The sequence below is a fragment of the Onychostoma macrolepis genome, chromosome 23 (genome assembly GCF_012432095.1).
Source record: "Onychostoma macrolepis isolate SWU-2019 chromosome 23, ASM1243209v1, whole genome shotgun sequence".
Classification (NCBI taxonomy): domain Eukaryota; kingdom Metazoa; phylum Chordata; class Actinopteri; order Cypriniformes; family Cyprinidae; genus Onychostoma; species Onychostoma macrolepis.
The window spans coordinates 16,775,579-16,796,507 of record NC_081177.1 but is presented as its reverse complement, the minus strand read 5'-3'; the positions used below and the strand labels follow the sequence as shown (position 1 = coordinate 16,796,507).

Sequence of the window (20,929 nt, the reverse complement as noted above, 5' to 3'; positions counted from 1 at the left end):
GCTACATGTGTTTTGATTATTTACCAGTAAATTTGTATTCTCCAATATTTCAGATTAACGAAATAACCAAACTTTTTTAAACGGTGCATTTTAAACGAGAACATTTCATAATGTTTCTTAACTTAATGAGAACATTAGCAAAACATATTAGAATATAGAATAATTGTTGCACTGTACAATGTAGAAAAACTGGATATACTTAAGAAATGAATTGTGACTTACCAATTAAAAATACATTTATTTGTGCACACAAAGTCCATCAAAGGCCTGAACATTTGAGCTAACATATGGTCTTGCTGAGATAAACACTAGCTGTAATCCGCTGTCATGGCCCTGTTGTTTCTTGGGAATCAAGTCTTGAGGATACTGTCAACTGGGAAAATCAAGCTGTACATCACTGTTGACCTACAAATCTTCAAAAATCAATATGTTAGAGGACAGTTCACAAGTAACCATAAACTGTGCAACTGAAAAATAAGTGACCTGGAATATTGTACTGTATCTTTCTGTTATCCTGCACAATAAAAATTTATAACACAGTAAACCATCTTACAATTTATGATATCTTCCAAATCAGGGAGAAAAGAAAAGACACAAACACTTTAGACTGAGAAAAAAAGAAATAAAAATGTTACCAGTCATCCTCTTCATGGGTGTTCAAGTGAATGTTTTGCATCTTGATGCTGGAATCCTCCATGTAAGATTTTACAAAAGTAAAGAATAGCTTTAACATTAATACATTTATACTAATAAATAGGCTACCAATTGATTGTGATTGAGCTCACATTCTCTATGGAGTAAATCAGGCTATTCCTTTTATGGATATAAATGTGTTGAAAGTATGCGCTTGGCTACAAGAGAAGATTACCATAATTATACTGTATATATATAGAGACTAGGCTATATGTCAGTCTCTGGACTGCGTGTTCAGCTGTGGACGCAAGATGTCACTGTAACATCACAAATCGGGGCCGAACCGCTCCATAAACACGAAAAGGTTTGCATATTTTATATGTACACATACAGCGATGGCATTTAAACCGCAATTTTTTTTTTTTATCTAAAGCCATTCTTTTTGGCTGTTACAGCGTTTATTATTATTTCTTTGGCTGACATCCAAGTAGGTTATGAGTTTCGGGTAATACATTCCGTCCTTCCGTATACACTCGTTGCAAATTCCACTCTCCGAAGTGTCACGAAAACACCCGAAGTAAAACGAAAGGTCGGTCCTGTAGGACTGCTGGAGGCGGCCACAGCGCCATGTTGAACGGAATCATCACACTCCGTGTAGATACTCTCGTCAAAGAGCAGTTGTAAACAAAGTGTTATTCATTTTCCAAAGGGGCTCACCTGTCAAGATCGCCCTGGCAAGAAGAGGCCAACTAGATCCTCGGAAACCCCGGCCGGGGAGGGGGAACAGCCCCCCAACCTTCAGCAATGAAGATAAACCACAATAAGCGCTAGCTGGCTAACTTTAGCCTGCTATTCTATCAATAAGCTAGCTAGCCTGTTAGCTCAAGCTTTTCTATCCGCTCAGACACCGGCAACCTGCTCCTAAAAGGCCCGGTGTTGACGTAACTCGCCAGCAATATTTTTTCTTAAGTGCACAGTTTAGCCGCTAGCTAATTTATTATTGTAAATATCTGTAAAACCGTGCGTTAGTTTTTTTTTTTTTTTATTTGCGATGAGTTTGCCGCCGAAAGCGGTGCCGAAACCAGCCGCTGCTGCCGCCGCTGGAACTGGACCTGGAACCGGGCCGTCACCCTCGAGTCAGCTGCGGGCCACCCTGACCCCAGTGCCGCTACCGCCGGGGACTCAACAGCAGCAGACACAGTATCCTTCTCTGAAAGCTTCTTGCTCCATCACAAATCTGTATCTGTGGTTGTGTTTCAAAACCTAGTGAGCCGCCTAACGTTACCTGGACAGCTTTTTTTAAACATCATAGGCATTCGATGGAATGTGTATATGATGCCCAAAACTGCTGTCTAGGCAGGCGGGCCACTAGGTTTTGACAGCGCTAGAGTATGTTGTACTGTGAACCGGCTAACAGAGTGTCAGCACCGCGAAACAATATGTTTGATTTGGTTTGGTTGTGGTTTGAGTCAGGTTTTGTTTCTTGCATATGGAGGTGCTAGTAGTGTAGTAACAGTGTTTATGTGGCTTTCAAAAGCCGAGCTGTCATCCCGCAGCTGGTTTGGGCTGATCCAGTCGGGTCGGCGTGACAGTGCTAAAACTAGCTCTCTTTTTCTGTTTCGCTTGAAAAATAAGATAGCGCATTTAAATGATATTTATATATTTGTGTCATGATTTACTCACTCTTTATGCTGGTGTAAACCAGTGACTTAATTTCCACTGCGAAGCACGTTAGAAATGTTAGTCTGATTGACAGCCTCTGTCACCATTCACTGCATCTGTTTCAATACACTGACAGTGAATGGTGACTGAGTCTGTCATTCTGACTAAAAATCTCATGAGAGTTAGTAAATTGTGACAGAGTTGTATTTATTTATTTATTTAGGATGAACTATCCCTTTAAGCCATTGCATCATAGGTGAATAGGTTAAACTAGATATCACCATATTTACCTTTTTGATTAATTACAGTGTATTGTTAAGAGACAGTACATGTTTTGATTTACAAGTTTTCTGAAATGTTGTGTTATTATGCAGATGAGACATTTAATTAAAGCCGCCAGGCTGTTCGTGGTATCTCTTATCACTCAGAAAATAAATCCTATCAATGCTGCCAAAAGTCAGAAAAAAATAAATGTTTATAAATCAGGTGATTGATATATGAAATCTATAAAAACCTTCAGATTATAGATAAGAATTAAACTGTAAATTTCAGTGTAAATAATTGCTACTGAATGGAGATTTCTGGTGCGAGATTTGAAATATTTTGTATTTTAATGCATAATGTTATGTGTATAGTGCAATTTGGATAAAATGTATAGTGTATTCTTAAATGTTTATTTTGTTTTTTCTTTGGTCTGAATGAAGACATTTTATGTAAGCAAACTATCCCAAATTTTTAAACTTGACAAGTGCATTAAAAAACAACGACTTTAAAGGATTTTCACCTAAAAAAAAATAAAAATTCTGTCATCATTTACTCTGAAGTTGTTCAAATACTATGGAAGTCAATGGCTGCCATTAATGCTGTCAAACGATTAATTGTGATTAATCACATCCAAAATAAAAGTTTTTGTTTACATGTTTATTTATATGTGTGTACTGTGTATATTTATTATGTATATATAAAGACACACACACATACAGCATATATTTTGAAAATATTTATGTGTATATATTTATATTCATATAAATTACAATATAGGCTATAAAAATAAATGTAACATATTTTTCTTAAATATATACATGCATGTGTGTATTTATATATACATAATAAATATACACAGTACACATACATATATTATGTAAACAAAAACTTTTATTTTGGATGCGATTAATCATTTGACAGCACTAGCTGCCATCAAATGTTTGGTTACCAACATTCCTCAAAATATATTCTTTGTGTTCAGCAGAAGATAGACACTCTTACAGGTTTGGAACAATTGGAAGGTGAGTAAATGATGGCAGAATTTTCATTTTTGGGTGAACTATTCCTTTAAGATTGTTTCACATCTTGGTAAGCTATATGCTTCCCACATATACCGCTTATATCTCTTCCTTTCAGTAAGGTAGGGCGGACTAAACAGTGTTCAGGTTATATGTTTTCCCACAGAGATAAACTGTCAAAAAGATATACTTTTGCTTGATCTCAGTGTCTTGTTGATATTTCTTTATGGCTCCAAAGCTTAATGCCCTTCTGTTGTAACTGTCCGTGTCCCTATGTCAGCATCTTGGTTGCTGGACAAACAAGCTGCTGTTTGACTGTGTGGGTTTACAGGGCAGTTTTTGTATATCTGACTTCTACTCTAACTTCCGCTTGTCATTATAAGCAAGTAAATATCTTGACGTGTTGATTTGGCAGTTGCAATGAGTCACTTAAATCTATCTTAATTGTTTTTGGGAGTTAAAATAACAGGGCTAAAGACTAAATTAGACTATGTGTACATTGGAAAATAGTGCTAACAACAATGCGTAATAATGCAGTCAGAGACATTGATGGCTTTCTCTAGAGTTTTTAAATAATTGTGGGAGATTCCCCAAAGGCATTTACAGTTGATGCTTTCTGTTTCCTTTTTTGTCTATGTAAAAAATGTATCCTCAATGGACTGGTTTCATGACACATGTCCATTGGCAGGAAATCTACTTGCAAACATTTCCTAGCTGAGAATTATCTGCTATACACTCTGTATAAGAGATCAACCTTATAACAACATATCGGTTTATATTTGCATTTATTGTTCTTCATGTAGCGCTCTGATTTAAGCAAGAGGTGTATTTAGACCATGATGCACTTCATAGCAGAGGAAACTTTTAGAGTGTTTAAAGCAATTGAGGAGAATTTTGAAACACAGAGAAACCAAGGCACTGTGACTGCTGTGTCACTGCAAATGTATATCTTAGTAAATGAGACTAGAACTAAAAATAAATCTGTAACCTACAAACCAGTTGAAACCGTGGCTGTCAAAGGGTGACGTGGTTTTGTAGCTTGAGATTACTGGGAAAGTTTCATGGCAGGGCGCCAAGGGAAAGTTAAAATGAGTAACTAACAGCTGTTGTTTTACCCTGGTTACAGTAAACTGAACATTATCTCTGTTTGAACTCTCTCTGTGTGTATGTGCCTGTGGTGCAGTGGAGGAGGAAGGGTTTCCCCGCCCTCTTAACAATAGCCTGGTTGTACAGACAGAACTGAGGCGGCACGGTTCTGCTGCTAGGCTGGAGATGGAAGACGCATCTCCATCCTCTGTACTCCAGCGGCATGTTAATACACAATCAGCTTCTTGTGTATGACAACCTTGTTGCGACGGATGTTTTCTTTGAGGAATCGCACAGTATGGCTCCATCATTCAAAAGACACTGTTTGTTCAGTGATGTGAAGTGTGGTTGATACATGGAGGAATTATGAGGACAGTTGTTATGTAAAGTTTGCATCTTTTTTCTGGTGTGGCTGGAGGTTGTTAATGCTGATGGGAGCCAGCGTGTCTTGACAACAATGTGAATTCCAGTTTGTGCCACTCGGCCCCTGTGTCGGACCTCATGCTAGCTTATAGAGGAACAGAAAAATAACACTGCAACATGAGTAATACTAGTTTCTTTCAGAATGTTCACTTCTTTTTAAAGACGCATGTGGAAAGGGAGAGCAGGACTTGACAGTGAGGGTTTCACAGGGCAAGTGTGATGGATTGATATTGGGCCCAGAACTGCATTGTCATTATGTTTTCTGATTGTGTTGGTATTTTTAAGCCTTGCAAACCTAAACATTTGAATTTCTGTGATGTATTGAATATTGTTGTTTAACAAGGTACATATTTTGTTAGTTCATGCTTTCTTTAGGAATCAAACCCATGACCTTGCTGTTGCTAGGACCGTCATTTACTGTTTAAGCAACAGGAATGTGTAAATTTTACTTATTTAAAAATCAAAAGTTGTTTAAATCATAAACATATTACAAAAATATTACGTTCTTATTAAAATTATATATTTAGCATATTTTAATTAATAAATCTGCATATTTAAATAAACATTCCAAGGTGTATTTATGTATCTGTATAGATGATTTGTGATAGATATCATTTAGAATGTGTTGAAAGTGATAAACACATTTAATATGCTTCAAAAGTTTGTACGATTTTTATTTAATTTTTTTGGAAAGGTAATACTTTTATTTGGCAGGGATGCATTAAATTGATTGTTGTTTGAACATTGTTACCAAGAAAAAAAAAAAAATCCTTTGAGCTTTCTATTCATCAAAGTGTCCTGAAAATCAATGCTTCATGGTTTTCAAGTATTAAGCAGCAAAACTTTTTAACATTGATAATAATATGAAATGTTTTTTTAAGCACCAAATCGTATTAGAATGATTTCTGTAGGATCATTAGACTCTAAAAGCTGGAGTAATGACTGCTGAAAATTCAGCTTTGCCATCACAGGAATACATTTTAAATTGTAATAATAAATTCTCAATATTACTGTATTTTTGTTCAAAGAATTGCAGCCTGGGTGAGAATAAGACACTTCTTAAAAAAACAAATGAATAAAATGTATTTAAAAAAAATCTCACTGACCCCAAAAGTTCTAAGCAATAGTTCACCCAAAAATGAATATTCTGTTATTAATTACTCACCCTCATGTCGTTCCAAACCCGTTAGACCTTAAAACTTAAAACGTCATAATTGAGCAGCCCTATATGGACGGTCAGAGAGCTCTCGGATTTCATCAAAAATATCTTAATTTGTGTTCTGAAGATGAACAAAGGTCTTACGGGTTTGGAACGACATGAGGGTGAGTAATTAATGACATAATATTAATTTTTGCGTGAACTATCCCATAAAATAGTAGTGCGTTGCTATATTATATATATATATTTATTTCTTTTTTAATTGGACCAGTGAAAATATTGGCAGGACATGTACAAATCTGACAATCTGGCCCAGCAGAAAAAAAAGAGGATGATTTGTACGATTGTGATCTGTTTGATTGTGTCAGCTTTTCTTTCTGATATCACTGCACTTGAACAGTTTCCTTCATGCATCATGTGTGTTTTCCCACCTTTTTGCTGTGTTTGGCCTTAAGTACTTTCTGCCCCAGAGTTTTCCTTAATATCCCCTCTAGGATCCCAAGAGGGCACCTGGAAGAGCGACTCTTATCCACGCAGTCCGTCACTGCTGTCTATAGTGTGAGTTGAATGCTTCATTTACCTTCTTTGCTGACTTTCACATCTAGACACAAACCTGTTATCAGGCAGCTTTACCTTAGATGATCTGAGCCTGCCCCTTTTGCTGCAACCATTTTAAAGAATATAATTGGTTCTTTAAAGTATGTTACAGAAATAAAGCTGTTCTTGTACATATGGTTGCTTTGACTCTAACTTGGGATTAGACCACTCCTCTGTCCCCGCAAATGTAATATTGAAATATTTAACTCCTAACCACAGTGGATTTGAGTCATCAACATGAGGACCACCATGTGTACTGGTGGAAGCTGTTTGCCGCTGTATCCAAGTAATGATTCAGGAAAGCTCCAAAAATGGAATGCGTTATTCATTTCTCTTTCAGTTTTCTTTTTTTTTTCTTTTTGGTTTTACTGTCAAAATGTAACATGCAGAGTAGAGTTCAGAGATGCTACACTGTAAAAAGTGATAAGTTGACTTAACTTAAAATAATTGAGGAAACCCGTTGCCTTAATTTTTAAGTAAATGATAATTAAAAAAATAAGTTAATTGAATTGTCAAGTTCACTTAACTTTTTTTAATTATGTACTTAATTTTAAGGCAACGGGTTTCCTCAATTTTTTTAAGTCAACTTATCACTTTTTACAGTGTAGTAAATGTTTCTACTCATTTTGAAAATGATGATCGACAATCATCACATAAATTATACATCAACTTCCAGAAATGTTACTAAAAAAGGAATCCAATGAATAATCCAGAAAGTCTCTATATGTGGCTTTTACAAGGTGATGCATCTTCGTTTACATGCACACATTTTTTTTCTTTGCTGATCCCTAATATTTTAATGGTATATTCCGCCACAGGAAGTGGGGAAAAGCATTACGTCAATCATAATTAAATATTTTAATAAATTTTGAGAACACTCATAATAAAAAAAAAATATATAAATAATAATAACTAGATGTCCATGTGTTTCACATGCTGAAAAATGAAGGTTAAATCAACCTGTCGCACGATGTATTATCTACCAGATTTATTGAAAAAAATACCACAAAATGTCAGTCATGGATACAGTGTGGTTACAAAAATTGGCCAAATTGCAGTTATCTGAAATTTTCCTTGGTTATGTAACTATTTCTTAATATTCTGTTCTAGGCCAATCTAGTGTAGAATGACTTTAGAATATTTGACACAAATAGAGGGCATGCTAGGTGTTTTATATTGTTGCCCCAGAAGGCAAATATTACCCATTGATAAGAAAATTGATTTCTGACAGCTGGCTGGACTGACGTGAGGTTGGGCGAGCAGGACTGATGATGTTTGAACAGTACCATAGTGAGGGAAGTGGACGGGTGGGGTGCTTTTTTTTTTCTGCTGAGCTGGTCTTTCTCCTGTTCCTGCTTCCTGTGTTGGGTCAGAAAGCCCCTTGTTCTGGGAGCCATAGGGCTGTGTGTGTGATCTCACCCACCCCTTCTCAGCACAGCAGCACCCCACCCTGGAAAAGCCCAGGCTGCTGGGTAAGCTGCGTAATCTCTGCAAATAAGTGGGTCATTCTCCACCTGCTGATGTTGCCTGGAAAAGCCAGCAAGCCAGTCATGTGAAATTTCAGGTGTTTAGTTCAGACTGACTGATTGTCATTGAATACATACGCCGTATGACAGAGGTGGAGATGTTTATTTTTCTGCAAGCTTCCAGATGAACATGTCTGGCTCGCAGATGGCTGTTCTTTAGCCCTCACAGTAGGTAAAAACTGGCCGCTTTCTGTTTGAAGCCTTTGATCTGTGAGGAAGACGACAGGACTGCTGGTTTCTTGTTTTCTTTAATGAGTTATGGAGTAGCTCGGGCTACAGTCTCTCGCCGTGCAACCACCAACTTAATCTCATTATCAGTTTCTGGCCCGCATTTACGATTTATAATTACAGCAGCAACTTTGAAAATCCAGGGAGAACCGACAATGACACTGCACTCTCTCATATGCCTGTGTATGCGACGATAACAGACCGTAACCACTGTTGCCACTGCTGTAATGAGTATTCACAGGAGAGTTTCGTGTGGTGGCTGATTGCTATCTACATGTAAACAGAGCTTGCTTGTTGTAATAGAAACAACTGGACCTGTAGTATAGTTGTATAGAGTACACAGAAATAAAGCCTACTTTCTGTTGTTTAACACTGTTTAGGCTTTGTTCACAGTTAATTTGACTATGAGGAAAGCTGCCTCAAACTATGGCGTTTCAGTTTAACGCATTTGAAGGGATTTACTTCCTTAATACATGTTTCTGGTATTACTGAGCATGATTCATCAGTTTTTGTCTTTCATCAAAATGTAATATAATCTGAAGCAAGGTGAAGCTGCCTGATGACTTCCTTGATGATACAGTATCAAGGCTGTGGACGGGGAAAATAATGTTAACTAATAGTCATATAGCTGTTACAGGAATATACAATACTGTTGAAAAGTTTGGGATCTGTAAGATTTTTTTAAATCAATACTTTTATTTAGCAAGGACAGATTTAATTGACAAAGTGTTAATATAGACATTTATTATGTTAAAAGGTTAGTTCACCCAAAAATGAAAATTAGCCAGTATTTTACCTAACCCTTTAATGACATTTATAATGTTTTGAAAGATCCTGTGGCACTGAAGACTGGAGTAATGGCTGGTGAAAATTCAGCTTTGCTCTCATAGGAATAAATTACATTTTAAAACATGTTAGAAAACAGTTATTTTGAATTATATACATTTTTCAACTTTACTATTTTTACTGTATTTTTTATCAAATAAATGCAACCTTTGGTGAGTATAAAGAGACTTTTTTTTTCAAAAACAATCAAACAAAAAAAATATTACCGACCCCAAACTTTTGGATGGTGGTGTAGCTACTCTTAAAGGGATAGTTCACCCAAAAATGAAAATTCTGTCATTAATTTACCTTCATGTCGTTCCAAACCCGTAATGCCTGGCTCACACTACAGGATTTTTTGCCAGATTTAGCCCCGATTTCCCCCTCCCGAGAATCGGAGGGAAAATCTTGTCGAGCACCTCAATCGGTCCCGATGTTCGGCGCGGATTATCTGGTAATGTGAGGCGTTCACCGATAGAACTTTGCACCTCCCGATCTTCTAGCAGACAAATCGGGGCCGCCCCGATCATATCAAACATGTTTGATATTAAGGATTTAAATCGGGATGATGACGGCTATATGATTACGTCAGCACTTATAACAGCCAATGCAAGACCGCAAAACAGCTGCTGTACGGCTCCATTGAATAGTGGAGACGGAGGAAACTGCTTCTTGAAGTTTTGTAGTAACACGATTGTCTGTATAATGTATCGAACACGTATCACAACCGATAAGGAGAAAGAGAAGCGCTAGGGTGAAATCACCTCAGTTTTGAACACACCCGGTGAGTGAAAGCTGCTAGCATGCTAGATAACAGATGAGCTGCTGCGTGAGATCACGTGAGGCACTCCCTCTGGCATGATAATCGTAATAATATCTTGTAGTGTGTGATGCGCCACGAATTTCAAATTTTGTAGTGTGTGCATGTTTAAGATTTGATGGAAGATAATCTGCAAAGATTCTCCTTATGTGTGTGCTGCAACCAGATTTCATAATTGGTTAGGATTTTAAAACTCCTGTAGTGTGAGCCAGGCATAAGACCTACATTCATCATCGGAACACAAATGAAGATATTTTGATGAAATCTGAGAGCTTTCTGATCCGGCATAGACCTACCACATTCAAGGCCCAGAAAGGTAGTAAGGGCATCATAAAAATAGTCTATGTGACATCAGTGGTTCAATTAATGACAGAATTTTCATTTTTGGGTGAACTATCCCTTTAAAATCAAAATAAGTGAATTGTGGTACATGTTAATGTACAAAAGTTACAACAGCAGCAAGATACCTTTGTATCAAACTGTAAGAAAAAACCTACAGGGAGCATAGGTTACATTTTGATGTTGGAGGAAAAAAATATATATAACTGAAATAATAAAATGAAAATATATTCAAATCTTCTTATCTTTTCAGTTCAAACGCATAGTGCAAACAAAATGTCTCAAAATGTAACAAAAACTTACCGGGAATATAGGTTACATTTTGACTGAGTTTGAAGGAAGAAATACAACTGAAGTAACGCAATTAATGCAACAAATGTTGCTTTATTGTAAAGTGTTATTCTAACAGTCAAAGTAATATTCAAAATCACGTTATTATTTCTCTCTCTCTCAGATTGTTTTCAGATTTCAGCCTCAGATAGCCAAATAAAAAGCATTAAATATAAATCTCACTCGCTCGCTCTCTCGGCTGCTTCATATTAGCGGTCGGCAGCGCGGGAGAAACATTCCCTTCATATTATTGATAATAAAATTAATATAGCAAAACTCTTGCTTAGTTCAAATCCAATTAATTTTCGATTGTATGAAATGCAGGTGCACATATTACGTGACCAAAACTTCACTGGTTCATTTGCGCTTACTGGATCACATCTGTATGTGCGCTTATCAGTTGTTAATAAAAGTTCAAATTAGGTCTGAATTTATGAATGATGCACTCACCTGTCGATCTCTCAATTCTCTGAAAAGATCAGGATGAGCAAGCGACAAATGCTTAAAAAGTTTGATGTGTTGCCTCCTGTGGCAACACATGATTTATAGCAACGCTTGCATACAGGTGCAGTAAGTTCAGTTCGTTCACCTTTGTCATCTGTTTTGAATGCAAAGTAATGCCATATTTCACGTCTACTGTTCTCTTTATTTATTAATTTCGGGTGCTTTGATAGAGTTTCATGTGTTTGATCGATCGCGTTGTTCTGTTGTCACATTTACCGGTTGCGCAGCAATTTGGGAAGCACTGCCACCTACAGGTGCACTTCGCAACAGCAGCGTATGAAATACCGAATTGAGCAAAATTATGATATCTTACCGTTTGAAACATAATATATACCGGTATTTCCCCTAGTTAGGAGATGTCGTGATATTCTTGAGGATGAACTTTGACCTTCATACTCCACTTCCTGGTCACAAAGCGTCCTCCAACGTAGGAGAACTAGTTCTCTATTGGCGCTTTTCCACTGCGTGGCATGACTCTGCTCGGCACGGCTCGGTTTGCGTTTCCACTGCAGTTTAGTACCGCTTTAGAGTGGGCAGGATTATTTACATGTCGTTATAGTTGTGCCGCCTCTACTGCCGTGACTCCTGAAAAACGTTTTAATTCTGCGTCGCTCCATCAAGCTCTCACTGGAGAGGAACGTCTATACTTCTTCAACAGACAACGAAACATCTTAAAAAAAGATGCGCTCATTCAAAACAGTCGCGTTCAATCCTTCGCTGGCTGCTGATTTAAATGTAGCGGGTCTGTTGTGTTTCATGCCCAAGTTCAATGACGCAGGCAGTGACGATTTTCTCCAGCCAATCAGTGATCAGCAGAGTTTACACGTCACGTTTTGGTAACGGAACGGTTCGCTTGGAACCTCAGCCGAGGTGGTACAGAAAAAAGTACCAGGTACCAGGCACTGTACCCAGTGGAAAACCTCCCAAAAGTGAACCGTACCGAACCGTACCATGCAGTGGAAAAGCGCCATATACTAGCTTCTTGGCCCATTCTGGTATATACAGTTCAACCAGTTCCCAATGTCGTTACCAAATAAAACAATATTCAACATCTCCTGTTACAAAAGTAAAGAGGGTTTGCGAATGTTGTTTCATGTTGACTTAAAAAACAGTAATGGTTATTTTGTCTGACTCTTCACTGTTGACACAGTTTTCCCTTTGTTTTCTCAGGTACAGAGACCCCCTGGCCCCCCATATACAGCACATGAAATCAACAAGGGACTCCCTAGCCTAGCGGCCACACCGCCAGGTCACGCTTCCTCCCCTGGACTCTCTCAGGTATCAGTTTCAACAGTATCCACTGCGCATCTGTATGGTCACCCTAAAGGCTGGGAGGCAGGAGGAGGGGTGAGTCCACCCGCATAACTGCCTGAGTCTTTCTGTCTGTCTGAGTGTGTCTTATATGTGTTTGTATGCCTGGTAGGGCTGGGCAATATGTTAAATATTTGTAATACTATTACAATATAAATACAAGTAAGCAACATTCTGACCACTGCAGAGATCTTACTGCAATTTTAACTTGACAATTAAGTTTTCAAAAGCATAGTTCACTCAAAAATCAAAATTTTGTCATCATTTACTCACCCTCATGACAACCCATAAGACTTTCATTCATCTTCGAAACACAAATACAGTTTTTAATCAAACCCGAGAGATTTCTGTTAGGGATGCACCGAATATTCGGCCACCTAACATTTTCGGCCGAAAATGTCCCAAAAGTGCATTTTCGGTTTTCGGCCGAAAGACCTTTATCACCGAAACAATACAGCCGAAATGTTGTGATGACGCAAACAGAAACCGCGACCTGCACGTGCTTGTCTGAAGCAACATGTCTGCGGTGTGGACGGATGTTTTCAAATGGAGCGGCATTTAATACACAGAGCCGTAGTTCACTGACAAGCTACGCAATATCACGCTCAATATCGCAGACGATTCATCTGCGATTCTGAGCGCCGACCGCGAGTTTGTCAGTGAACTACGGCTCTGTGTATTAAATGCCGCTCCATTTGAAAACAGGTGATGGCGATTTAGCGCTAATCACGGAACCGGCTTTACTGACGAGATGCACATGACTATCGCATGCAAAACATTCCGATCGCTACACTGAATATGAGAGGAACGCGGCACAGAAATGGAAAACGCCCGAGCACGCCCACTCCGTCTGTGGCGGACGTTTTGAAAAGGCAAGGAAGTTTCCCAGTGATGGTGTCAAGGCAAAGGGCATAAAATACACAAAAGTTAACATATGGGATATGGCAGTCTTTGTTTTGATACACTATTATGTTGAAGGCCTACAGAGAAAATATTACTGTATCTTTAAGCAGTTGCACTTGTTCTGAATGCACTTTCTTGTAGTATTCCTACAGAGAAAAATTTAAAATGCACTTGACCTAAATGCACTTTGTTTTTATGAGAGAACATTTAATTTTATAATCTTTCAGCAGGCCAGTAGGCCTGTACATTATTATTTAATGTACACATGAGTGGGGTCAAGTTAAACATTTTAGTTTGAATTTTATTTTATACTGTGCATTGTTGCAATGTGCTAAATAAATATTTGCATAATTTGTAATTGATTTATTCTTTGAAACTTTAATATTAATTTATGCAATTGCAATGCCTTGATTTTAGTAAAGTTAGTACACAGTCATGGCCATAAATGCAATGGTACTAATAATTGGCATAATTTCTTTCGGTGTTTTGGTTTTCGGCCTTGGTTTCCTCTTTTTCGGTTTTCGGTTTCGGCCAAGAATTTTCATTTCGGTGCATCCCTAATTTCTGTACTTCCAATGAAAGTCCATTCCAGCAAAACTTTGACACTTCATGCTTTATATGATGAACAGATTTAATGCAGTTTAGTATCTTCCACACTTGATGTGCTTTATGTATTTGCATTGATCAGTGTTTATATGTGAATAAAAGCCTAAAAGAATTTGCTCCTATTATAAAACTATCAATGACAGAATTTTTATTTTTAGATGAACTTGAATTTTTAGTCTGGACTACTTGTGTTTGTGTTGATTTTCATCTAATTTTAAACATTATTTGCAAAAATGATCTGGTAAGTTTGATTCATTTCTGTGATTCAGTTTAAACTCAGTTTCTGAGTCACTGAATGACTCTGAGCTCTGATTAAGCAATTACTTTCATATGAATTAAAATGTGTCTGTATATTGGAGCATATGAATAGTTCAACTTTTTTTTTTCTTGTTCATTTAGTGTTTCAACAGTCTGAAAAACATTTTAATTTCAAATTAGATCTAATTTAATTTAAAAAAAGAAAAAAAGAAAGATGGTTCCTTTGATTGAAAAAAATACTATTTAATCTCTTTAAAGCAAATACATAACTACTGTGATATAGAATGAATATTGTCAAAAACCTCAGAATACTGAGGGAAAAAAATGACATTTTTAGCTATATTTCCCAGCCCTAATTAATGCCTGCCACAATTAATCAGCACATGCACATCACTGTTTGGTTGTCTTGTTTCTCACAGATACATTACACACAGGTCTTTAGAGGTCAGATGGAAGGTATTTCACATAACTGGATGCAGATGTCAAAGATTTCCTATGACACACATGATATTAAGTAATTGATTTCTGTGGTGAATCATATCTGATCTGTAATAACACTGATTTCTTAGACCGGGTGTAAAGCCTAGTGTGTTCGCTTTAGTTAAGACAGATTTGATCGCTTTTTTGCACTCAGCGAAAATCAGTTTGAGACCTGAGCAGATAGGATTGTGAGTTTGCATAATCTTTGGGAACCTGCTGTGCTGGCTGTCAAAACAGAAAGCAGTGCGACTTCCTGTGATGATTAAATAAAGCTGGCAAACTAAGAAGATGCTTGACATATAGTCATACCAGTTCGCTAGACTCCTCTCTCTGCTGTGGTGTGCTTTGTAATGGTCTGTATTGTTAATATTTGATTGAGACCTGGCATATCTAGGTATGCCGGATGTTCTCTATCATAATTAGCCTGCAGGGAAGATTTTGTGTGTGTCATTGTGTAAGTATGCTCATTACTAGTGTCCGTGGGTGTGTAGAGGTCCGCCGAACTCACGCTTTGTCACGCAAATTCACACACAGCCACTCGCGCACATGTACACTGTACCCATCTGACTCTGCCACAGGAATAGAAAGTCTGTCAGGGTGACTCAGCTGTTCTCAAGCTTGTTATCTGTCTGAGACCAGCACTCACATTCCCACTCCACGCCTGCACCGCACTGCCAGTGCGACTGCCTATTAATAGGCTAAGAGTGCTCCAGAGGCTAAACCTTAATTACGCATCTACCCTTTCCTCTATCAAAACCTGAGCATGTGAATGCAGAGGAAGAATCGCTGAGGTTTGTGGATGTCAGAGGTGGATGGAGATTTGGGCTGTTCGATTATGACAAAAATTATAATCACGATTATTTTTGTCAATATTGTAATCATGACTATTTAACACGTTATGAGTGGGTCATATGACCAAAACTTTATATGAATGATTTATTTAAAGATAGAGATATCAAATATATATTTTCTGTAAATAAGTTTGCTATGACATCTACATTTTGAGACCAGTGAAATGTCACAATTCTCAATACCAAGGCAGAATACTATAGGGTAACCAATATCAGTAGGTTAAAAAAACAAAACAAAAAAAGTCCTCAAAATTATTGAAAATAATTAAACTAAAAGTAATGAAAAAGTAAAGGATTTTTTCAATATCGATTCTCAAAAGCTGCAAAACGATCTTTTCCGGTATTTATTTCAGCAAACATTTAACACACGATCAGATTAACGTGAATCTTATTATCATTAGTCTTCTCCATTAGATGTCACCTTCTTATTTGACAAGAACAAAGCAATATGCGTGATTTGTAATGCTCAGGTGAAATGCTATAGTACTGCAAATCTGCGGAAGCATTTGTTTTCCGCAGTGAATGAATGGCAGATGGCACAGACACATTGTTTTGTTTACTACACACATACTAAAGCGCGGTCCATGCTCGCAGTGTTTACAGGCTCTGCCGTCTCACTACATGATGATATGAACACACAAATATCCAGCTGCTCTGAAAGTCACTTTATTAGCATTTTACTGTTTTATTTGAGAAAACTACCATCATATCACATACACAGCAGCAGCAAGTTCTTCACGGCAACCCGTCAAAATAAAAGTTTGCTTTAATGTGAAGAAACTGTGACAGAAATACGTTAGCCTATTGTGCAGTCTTAAGACTCAATGTAACAACAATACTACTACTAATAAATGTTTATAAAACTTTATTTTTAAAGGAATAATAATGTTTTCTTTTTCATTTTAGCATATGAAACAGACTGTGTTTTAATATTTTTTTTAAAGCAAATCTAAAGTATTCTGTTAACAGCTTACTACAGAAATTGAATGATCTAATGTAAAAACAAAACAGCATAGTTTTCACTATAACAATTAAACTTCCTTTGTTTCTTATGAAAGCTAAAAAAAAGTCCTTCAGCCAAGAGCAGTGACTGATTTTGTCTTTGTCTTTTGTTGTTTGATTAATATTAAGCACACAGTCGACGGAAGGAATGTAGCCCGCTGTCACTTTAAGAGCTGCACGGATCCAATTTACACACGTACTTTCATTCTCAGCTGTTTACACTCATTTATCACATACATTTATGTAATAAATATTACATTTATTACATATAATACATTACAAAACAAAGAGGTTTTACGAGAATGATCCCTAAGCACGGCACTTTGACACATTTTTGTGTGTATTTGACCGTTTAGGCACGCACCTTGAGCTCAAAGATGACTTTACATGTCTATGTTCTGTTCCTTCTCTGAGCGCATGCACAGAAATCCTCACGAGAAACAGGGAAAATAATCTTTTGCGCTTTTAAAGGGGTCCTATTATGCTCTTTTACAAAGTCTTGATTTTGTTTTGGGGGTGTTCTAGAACATGCTCTCATGCTTGGTGGTTCGAAAATCGCATTATTTTTTACATAATTTACATTATTACAATACCTTTCTCCCCAACCTGGCACAAACGGCTCGATTAGTTCCGGGTTTGATGAAGGCCCGCCTTCCGAAAAACGAAATGTGTTGTGATTGGTTAGCTGTCCCAGTGCATTGTGATTGGCGAACAGCTTAGACGGCATTTCAGTACTGCCCCGCCCCTTGCCAAAGCAGCAAGTTCGTCAATATTGCTACATCAATTCAGAACTCGAGAATACTGAACAAGAGGATCGCGCAGAACCTTTGCACGCACGAATATTGCAAGACATATAAGTCGTAACGTTATTGTTGTTTTGTTTTTTTGGCTAAATCACATTTTAGATAGGATGTCAACAACAGCTTAAAAATAACTGCATTTACTATGTACAGATAAGTGCAATGGTAATATGTATTATGTTTATTGTTCTTTAATTCTAACATTATAACATGAATTGCAGTGAATTTCGAATTTCCTTTGGCGGGATTTGTAATGTCACAAATACAGGAAAACAACTTTGTAGTCCAAACGAGCCGTTCGTTGTAGTTCTTGAAAAGAGATTTAAAAAAAAATGAAATGTCTCCCTTTGGAGTCGACTTAGAGATTTGTAACTTTGCAGATCTTTTTATGCACAAAAATACACACTACTCACTGACTAAAATTCAAAAAGTGAAAAAGCATAATAGCACCCCTTTAAAAACATGAATAAATTTAATCAGTTTTAATACATCAAGCACGTCCCATTTTGCAAAAGTCATGTTACATGATTTTACTGATTTGCATGTGAAATTGGGATTTTATAAAGGAGCGAAAGCGCACCGCTGGAAAGGGGGTAGAATGGGGTGTGGAAATCGAAACTGTATTTTGATTAATTGCACAGCCCTAATGGATATATCAGCTGTTGTCTAGTGGTTTGAGGTCTGATTACTGGTAACAGGTTTTGTAACTATTGGGTATCGAAAAATGAACACAGATGAGGTTTTTTTTCAAGTGGATGACACTGATTCTAGAGAACAAGCATCCAACACTCAAAGACGCTAAGCATTAAATCTTATGATACAATCAATGAATCATTAAATACAATCAAAATTGTTCTGGCTGCATGCAAAAACAGCTTGAAACCCAGTGACACATTTATTATTTTGTATGTATTTATTAAATGTTGAATAAAAACATAAATTACACTACACTACTGTTCAAAAGTTTGGGATTGGAATTTTTTTATGTTTTTGAATGAAGCACACTCTCCAAGGCTTCATTTATTTGACCAAAAATATTCTGAAATATTATTACAAATTTTTTTTTCAGCAGCCATTTCTCCAATCTTCAGTGTCACATTATTACATAAACCAATATAGCATTAGCCGAAAACTGTACTCCCATGGCCAGACATAGTTTTGATGTTGTGTTTTCAAATTTTTAAGAAACATTGTGTAAAATATGAGTTTTTTACTTTTTAAATATTATTTGCTGGAGTAACATTTGCTAAATAAATATTTGCAGTCGGCGCCAGTAGCCTCGTGGGCGTTGTGCCGGCATGTAGCGCCATTGCGCTTCAGGTGTACTGAGTTCAAGTTCAAGTCCAAGCTCACAGACCTTTCCAGATCCCAACCCCACTACACTTATTGTCTATATACTGTCCTATCATAATAAAAGGCAAAAATGCCAAATATAAATCTCCAAAAAATAAAGAAATAAATATTTGCATCTGCATCAGCCATTAAAAAACTCGTAGTGGTTGACCACTATATAAAAAAACCCTATGTATATTGTTTTTGCCCAATCATTTTTTAAATCCTCTAAGGAAAACTGAAAGGTTTTAAGTCCCACGCTGGGCAACCCACAAGCCATCACCATTCTTCCCCTTGAGCAAGGTAGACTGACGCCAAAATAAATGCACTGTAAGTTGCTTTGAATGAAAGCAACTGTTCTGTCATCCTGTATAGTTCAATATATCCCAAACCCAGTGGCACACAAACACTCCGTTTGCACCCACTCACGTCTGCACAGGACTACGCCTCTATTTCTCTCTCCCTTTCTCTGCCTTGAAGGCAGCGTTGAGAGATGGCAGATTTGTCAGTGTCAGCAGACCGCAGTGTTTGCAGCGGCAGGGAGTGGACACACTCACTCTGTCACCCACACTCACGCAGCACACGCTCACTCAGCTGTAGGGATTTTATCAGAGAGGGTAAAACTCACATCCGTCCTAACTGCTGTTTCTCTTTCTCTGCCGGTCTCTACTCGACCTCACTTGGACCCCGTGACTCTGCAGTCTCCGTACACTCCGGGGCAGAATGCCGGCACGACCCCTCTGGTCTACTCTCCGCCAACCCAGCCAATGAACGCACAGCCTCAGAGCCGCACGGTGAGTGCCTGTGATTCCATGTCATCTTTTCAAATCAGATTTCTGTTAGAAATGCTTCCTTTCTGCTGAGCGCTATGCTGTTGTTTATGGTGTGGTTTGTGGTCATTAGTTGATGCTGTGTATATGGTACATATAATATAACTTGCGTCATTACTTCCTCTCGGGAAGTGTGCTGCATATGCCATGCACAGCTTGTGGTTTATGTGTTTGTGGGTAATCATTCTTACCTCTCGCTTCTTTCTTTCTCTCTGATTCTCCCCCTCTGCCATGCCACTCTTTGTCTTCAATCAGTTTGCCCCTGGGCCTCGTCCTACCCATCACCAGGTAATGTACACAAATGCATGGCATCCTTTCTCACATCTCATAAGCTTTCTTAGACTAACGTAAAACATTGATCCTGTTCATTGTGATCATTAGGAGAGATTGTTTACAACTTCAATGTACTCAGGACCGAGAGCTGGAAATGTTGTCACGGGCCGCAAAACTGTCCACTATGGCAGTGGTTCCCAACTTTTTTTTTTACTTCAAGGCCATAGGCTGATATGTACCCCAGGTACGTTTCTGTTTTTATTACAACAGCAGTAAAAGGGGTACATATCAGCCTATGGCCTTGAAGTAAAAACAATTTGGGAACCACTGCTATAGTGGACAGTTTTGGGGCCCATGACAACATTTCCAGTTCTCGTTCCTGAATTGAAGTAATTTTTAAGGGTTCATGTCATGAGAAATCAGCTACATCGCAAACACTAAATGCAAAATGTCATAACACTCTGTCTGTAAATGAGGATTTAATATTGATAATATTTTAAAAAACATGCAATGGTGAGGGTATACATGCAATAGTGAGGGTATACTGATACTTTTTCTCATGCAGTAACATTAGCCAGTAGCTGTTTTATTAATAAACCTTAAAAGAGCCGCTCCTTAAAAATGGATCATTTAAGACAGAGGGCCAGAATGAGAGTTGAAAACAATCTTTTACGTGCATGTTTTTTTTTTCGCTATAAACTATATTAACATTATAAATTTACCTCAAGGAACGTATCACAATAATTTTTAAAATCTTAAAAAAATCAATTTCCCCAGGGATTTTGTCAGGGCCCCCTGGTTGAGGACCACTGCTTTGTGGTATTGTGAATTTTTGTACCTGGCGATGTGGGCCCTCACTACGGGACAG

At 37.6% G+C, this 20,929-nt stretch overlaps 1 protein-coding gene across 2 annotated transcripts in view; it reads left to right on the top strand.

The window, feature by feature from the left end:
* The first annotated feature begins 317 nt into the window (after positions 1 to 317).
* Positions 318 to 20,929, top strand: part of eif4g3b (eukaryotic translation initiation factor 4 gamma, 3b) — a 58,464-nt gene continuing 37,852 nt past the window's right edge. The window contains exons 1-5 of one of the 2 annotated variants that reach the window (XM_058762772.1): positions 318 to 1,833; positions 6,717 to 6,804; positions 12,586 to 12,762; positions 19,660 to 19,752; positions 20,044 to 20,076. In XM_058762772.1, coding sequence (XP_058618755.1) covers positions 1,685 to 1,833; positions 6,717 to 6,804; positions 12,586 to 12,762; positions 19,660 to 19,752; positions 20,044 to 20,076 — 540 coding nt within the window. In that variant the 5' untranslated portion in view covers positions 318 to 1,684. The remainder of the gene's footprint in view (positions 1,834 to 6,716; positions 6,805 to 12,585; positions 12,763 to 19,659; positions 19,753 to 20,043; positions 20,077 to 20,929) is intronic. The other variant, XM_058762771.1, reaches the window with a different exon arrangement.